Below are 6055 nucleotides of genomic sequence, written 5' to 3'. Positions count from 1 at the left end.
TTTATGCTGGCAGAAACTGGTGGCAGTGGGGTGTCCGGGGTCAGGTGAAACCTGCGGACTGTCATGCGGTTTTGGCCATTTCCAGGAGCCGTTTGTCCGGCAGGGACTTTCCACCGGGGTGGGGCAGTGAGGTCAGTTTCTCACCGGCCCCAAGAGAGGGAGGGGGTCTTTTCGCCCCCGGGGCAGGGTGCCAGCGAATACCGGACAATAGTATTCCACAAACTTAAGGTATTATGAGAGACACCATTATTTTTTTGTATCCTTAAGCAAGAAAGGAAGAAAAACTAAAAAAGACGCGCTGCCATGTAAACAGCAGTATTGCTTTCTTGTAAAATGCATCCTGGTTTCTGAGATATGAAGATACAAAAAAAGATGTGCATCTTGGATGAAATCGGGCACCATCCAGTGACTCTCCACAGGCTGCCTGGGTTCTAAGCCTCTGTCTGTCCAACACCTGGATGACCTTGAACTTCCCATGTGAGAACCTGGGTTTCCTTGTAGGCCAGGTAAGCACAGGGTAAGATGACTGAGCTGCTGGGAGGCCCAGACACTCTGAGGGGCGGTGGCTGCCTTTGCTGCTCCCTGCTGCCCCCTGCTGGCCCTGATGCCACGGAAAGGGAATCGAGTCTTGGCTGAGAGGATGGCACAGCGCCCCTGTTGGGATTTTTTTTTTTTTTTTTTTGTAATGTGTTTTTATTGATTTCAGAGAAGGGAGAGGGAGAGATAGAAACATCAATGATGAGAGGGAATCATTGATTCGCTGCCTCCTGCACGCCCCCTTTAGGGGATGGAGCCCGCACCCAGGTACAACACCGGTGTTGAAAGAAAATGGCACGCCAGTGGGTACTCAATAATGGAAAGGAGGTTTTGAAGCCCAGTTCCTGGTTAAGTCTAACTCGTTTTGGAGTCTCCTAGTCACACTCAAAAAGAAAAAAACACAAAAATGTAGCTCAGGTGTATGGGTGCCTTCCTATCCTCTCACCACCAGAAGATTCTAGAAACTGCTCTGCAGACTCTGCAGGGACTTAGAAGGCAAGGGCGAGAAAAGAGTGGTGAGGAATTGGATTTCATCTGTTGGAAGTGGAGGCTGAGATCCTGAAAAACATATTCGCTGCTTCTCCCTCAGCCTCTCTCCTTCAGCCATCAAGTCCAGTAGCAGAAGGCTTCTCAAACTTTTACGTGCATGTGCAATCCAGGGGAGTTTTGTTAACAATCAGATTCGGGAGGGACCGCACGCGCCCTGGGGCTCCGGCTCCGGTTCCGGCTCGGGCTCGCCATGGCTGCGGCGGCGCCGTGAGGAGGAGTCCGCGTCCTCGGAGGCGGCGGCGGCGCCGAGAGGAGGAGTCCGCGTCGTCGGAGGCGGCGGCGGCGGCTCCAGGCCGGGTTTTGGCGCCGCCCGCCTGCTGCCTCCTGGCGGCTCCGGAACTCCAGCCCCCTCTCTATCAGCCTCTTACTCCGTCCGTCTCAATATATCTCAAGATGGCGGCCAATGTGGGATCGATGTTTCAATATTGGAAGCGCTTTGATTTACAGCAGCTGCAGAGGGAACTCGATGCCACCGCAACGGTACTGGCCAACCGGCAAGATGAAAGCGAGCAGTCTAGAAAGCGGCTCATTGAGCAGAGCCGAGAGTTCAAGAAGAACACTCCAGAGGATTTACGCAGGCAGGTAGCGCCACTGCTGAAGAGCTTCCAAGGGGAGATCGATGCACTGAGTAAAAGAAGCAAAGAAGCCGAGGCAGCCTTCTTGAATATCTACAAAAGATTGATTGATGTTCCCGATCCTGTACCAGCCCTGGATCTCGGCCAGCAGCTCCAGCTCAGAGTGCAGCGCCTGCATGACATTGAAACAGAGAACCAGAAACTTAGGGAAACACTCGAGGAATACAACAAGGAATTTGCTGAAGTGAAAAATCAAGAGGTTACGATAAAAGCACTCAAAGAGAAAATCCGAGAATATGAACAGACTCTGAAGAACCAAGCTGAGACTATAGCTCTCGAAAAGGAACAAAAGTTACAAAATGATTTTGCAGAAAAGGAGAGAAAGCTGCAAGAGACACAGATGTCCACCACCTCAAAGCTGGAAGAAGCGGAACATAAAGTTCAGACTCTGCAAACAGCCCTGGAAAAAACTCGAACAGAATTATTTGACCTGAAAACCAAATATGATGAAGAAATTACTGCCAAGGCCGATGAAATGGAAATGATCATGACGGACCTTGAAAGAGCAAACCAGAGGGCAGAGGTGGCTCAGAGAGAGGCGGAGACCTTAAGAGAGCAGCTCTCATCAGCCAACCACCCTCTCCAGCTGGCCTCGCAGATCCAGAAGGCGCCGGACGTGGAGCAGGCCATAGAGGTGCTGACCCGCTCCAGCCTCGAAGTTGATTTGGCCGCCAAAGAGCGGGAAATCGCCCAGCTGGTGGAGGACGTGCAGAGACTGCAGGCTAGCCTCACCAAGCTGCGGGAGAACTCCGCCAGCCAGATCTCCCAGCTCGAGCAGCAGCTGAGTGCCAAGAACAGCACGCTCAAACAACTGGAAGAAAAACTCAAAGGACAGGCTGACTATGAAGAGGTGAAGAAAGAACTCAATATTCTGAAGTCCATGGAGTTTGCACAGTCTGAGGGAGCTGGGACACAGGACGCATCCAAGCCCCTGGAGGTGCTGCTGCTGGAGAAGAACCGCTCGCTGCAGTCCGAGAACGCCTCTCTGCGCATCTCCAACAGCGACCTGAGCGGGCGCTGTGCAGAGCTACAGGTCCACGTCACCGAGGCCATGGCCATGGTGACTGAGCAGAGGGAGCTGATTGCCCGCCTGGAGCAGGATCTCAGCACCATCCAGTCCATCCAGCGGCCAGATGCCGAGGGTGCAGCCGAGCACGGCCTGGAGAAGATCCCAGAGCCCATCAAGGAGGCCACCGCCATGTTCTATGGATCCACGGCACCAGCCAGTGGCACCCTCCCTGAGGGCCAGGTAGACTCACTGCTGTCCATCATCTCCAGCCAGAGGGAGCGTTTCCGGACCCGGAACCAGGAGCTGGAGGCTGAGCACCGCATGGCCCAGCACACCATCCAAGCCCTGCAGAGCGAGCTGGACAGCCTGCGTGCTGACAACATCAAGCTCTTCGAGAAAATCAAGTTCCTGCAGAACTACTCTGGTCGGGGCGGTGGCAGCGATGACACGGAGCTGCGGTACTCGTCCCAGTACGAGGAGCGCCTGGACCCCTTCTCCTCCTTCAGCAAGCGGGAGCGGCAGCGGAAGTACCAGAGCCTGAGCCCCTGGGACAAGGCTACACTCAGCATGGGGCGGCTGGTTCTCTCCAACAAGATGGCGCGCACCATCGGCTTCTTCTACACACTGTTCCTGCATTGCTTGGTCTTCCTGGTTCTCTACAAGCTGGCGTGGAGCGAGAGCGTGGAGAGGGACTGTACCACCTTCTGCGCCAAGAAGTTTGCCGATCACCTGCACAAGTTCCACGAGAATGACAACGGGGCAGCGGCCGGTGACTTGTGGCAGTGATGTCTCGGGGCCTCCCCACTCACAACAGCGATGACTGCATTCCCCACCCCTGCTTATTCAGCTGCTTCTAATGACTAGGCTTCCCTAGAAATTCCCCCATGGAAACTGCCCTTGCCCTCCACCAGCAGTACCAGAGGTCCTAGTCCCCTTGGGCTCCCTTAAAATGATGCCTCAGCCACTTCAGGCCTCCTCGGTCCAGAAAGTCCCATGGCCCAGCCAGGCTGAGCCACATGGGTCTCTCAGCCCCATCTCAGGCTGTGATCTGGCTTGGGCCCTGCCCACAGCTTGACGGCTAGCCCTGGTAGCAGGGATGCTGTGACACTGTGTGCCACTGTTTCTGGCCATGGTTAAACCAGTCGGGGTCCCCTGGGACCCATCACCACCTCCCAAGATGTAGGGGACCCTTCCTTACAGGCCAGGAGTCTGTGAGTCCATCCCCCCAGCCCACCTTGGTCACACTCTACCCCACCCCCAGACCCGCCATGATTTTTGCTTTATTATTTAGCAGGTATTCTGGCTTCTAGGTGAGGAGTCTGCAGTGAGCACACCCCATGCCAGGGGCTCTTCAGACCCAAGGACTGGTCTGAGGGGCCCAGGTGCTTCTTGGCCAAGCAGAACATCTTAGCATGGCCACCTTGGGCCACTGACAGATCTGCCTATGTTAAATTTGCACTTGCGTGTTCAGCTTTGAATAAACATATGGTTGCAGCCAAAAACAAAAAACAAAAAAAAAACCACAATCAGATTCGGATTCAGTAGGTCTGAGACCCATGTTCCTGCGTTTTTAACATGCTCCTCGGTGACGCCAGTGCTGCTGGTCAGTATCACGCCGTGAGCAGCAAGGCTGCGGCAAGCTGTCCCACCCGAGCTCTTCTAGACACCGGCACATGCAGCCCTCACTTTGCTGGCTGTTGTAGGAGAGTCTCCTCCCCACGGCACAGTTACCCCCGCTGACCCAGCTCTGTTGCGAGTCCTAGACGTGCAGACTTTGGAAATGAATGAGAGAGAGAAGTGAGAGAGAGAATGAGGAGGAGAGAGAGAAGGGTCAGAGAGAAGGGAGCGAAGTTTGAGAAAACAGAACGGTATCTCTGTCCAACAAGGTCTCCCCAACCTGCTGTGAAAACTACTGTGATGAAAAGAACCCGATGGGCTGTCCACGAGGCCAGGGTGGACATGGCGAGGGCAGGGCTGCTGCAGGCACAGCGGGCGCAGGCTGCTAGGGGCCGTCCGCGCAGCTGGCCAGGCACCCGGCAGCCCTCCGATGTCCGGAGCGTGTTGGGGTCCAGCCCCATGGGGACCAGGGGTTCCCAAAGGTGCGGACGGAGTCGGCGAAGAATGTTTTACACGGAGACAGCGTTCAGAAGTCTCTAGCTTTCCTTAGTCTCCGTGGATCTTCCCTGTGCCTGGCTGAGGCCACAGAGAAAAGATCCCAAGGCAAGCTGAGCCTTTATTTTATAGTGAGTGGTAAACAAGGTAGTGGTTTCCATAGTTACACAGTTCTTGTAAGTTTCACTTGTTTACACTGTTCTTGTGAGTTTCACTTGTTTTTCTTGTGTCACTTGTTTTTGTTCTTGTAAGTTTCACTTGTTTTTGTTCTTGTTGTACTTCCCTCAGCCCATTAGCTTCCCGAGTAAGATCTAGGGAGCGTTATAAGGTCAAGCCTAATTATGCTAAGAGGACTGTGCCCTCTAAGCTGGGAATTGTTTATGACTTTGCCCACAGGTCAGTCCGAGGCTTAACCCTATATTAGCTCCCCACGGGGCGCCTGCGGTCGCCGCCGGGGCCCAGGCAGGCGGACCTGCTCCGGGCGCGCACGGGCTCCCCAGCAGCTTCGTGGAGGGTGGATGTGGCCAGAGCGGCAGCCAGAAGGGGATGGAGGAGCGAGGACGCCCTCGCCCACCACGGGCACAGGTCACATTCACCGGCGCCGCCCCAGGACGCACCCGGTGGCCGGCGTGACCCAAAGAATCAGTTGAATCGACAGGTTTTTTAAAAGGCAGAAGATTTTTTTTAAAAAAGAAAAGCCCACGCCCTAGCTGGTTTGGCCCCGTGGATAGAGCGGGGCTGCGGACTGAAGGGGCCCGGGTCGCGGGCTTGATCCCCCCAGTAGGGACGTGAAGGAGGCGGCGATCAGCGGTTCTCTCATCATTGATGTTTCTACCTCCTTTCCTCTCTGAAATCAGTAAACATATATATTTTTTTAAAAAAGAAAAGCCCTGAAAGGAGTCTAAAAATAAACATATCGAGAGAGAGAGAGATACAATTTTTATATGATAGAGGCGGCGTCTGAAATGGATGCCTCTCCCACGCACCAGCCCGGTGGTTGGGGGCAAGCGGCCCGACCTCTCGGTCTCAACTACTGGCCCTGCAGGGAGACTGTGCAGGTTCGAACCGAGGAAAGCACTTAGCACGAGGCCCGGCCCGACCGAGATGCTTCCTATTGTATTGTCCGCGGCCGGGCCCGTGCGATACCTACGGGCCCAGCTGTTTCCGGGTCGCAGCCCCGGCACTGAAACCGCAGCGGACCTCGCGGACACAG

General features: G+C 54.9%; 1 protein-coding gene across 1 annotated transcript; it reads left to right on the top strand.

Moving 5' to 3' along the window:
- The first annotated feature begins 1381 nt into the window (after positions 1-1381).
- On the top strand, positions 1382-4232 carry LOC102433891 (protein CASP). Its single transcript, XM_006092310.3, has one exon. The coding sequence runs from the start codon at positions 1480-1482 to the stop codon at positions 3514-3516; it is 2037 nt and encodes a 678-aa protein (XP_006092372.1). The 5' UTR covers positions 1382-1479; the 3' UTR covers positions 3517-4232.
- The last annotated feature ends 1823 nt before the right edge of the window (positions 4233-6055 follow it).

Source organism: Myotis lucifugus, unplaced genomic scaffold, assembly GCF_000147115.1.
Source record: "Myotis lucifugus unplaced genomic scaffold, Myoluc2.0 scaffold_100, whole genome shotgun sequence".
Lineage (NCBI taxonomy): Eukaryota > Metazoa > Chordata > Mammalia > Chiroptera > Vespertilionidae > Myotis > Myotis lucifugus.
The sequence above is the reverse complement of the archived record's forward strand: the minus strand, read 5'-3'. Positions and strand labels throughout refer to the sequence as shown.

Excerpts from the sequence above, each read along its gene's own strand:
- LOC102433891 (XM_006092310.3), top strand. The coding sequence starts at position 1,480 with ATGGCGGCCAATGTGGGATCGATGTTTCAATATTGGAAGCGCTTTGAT.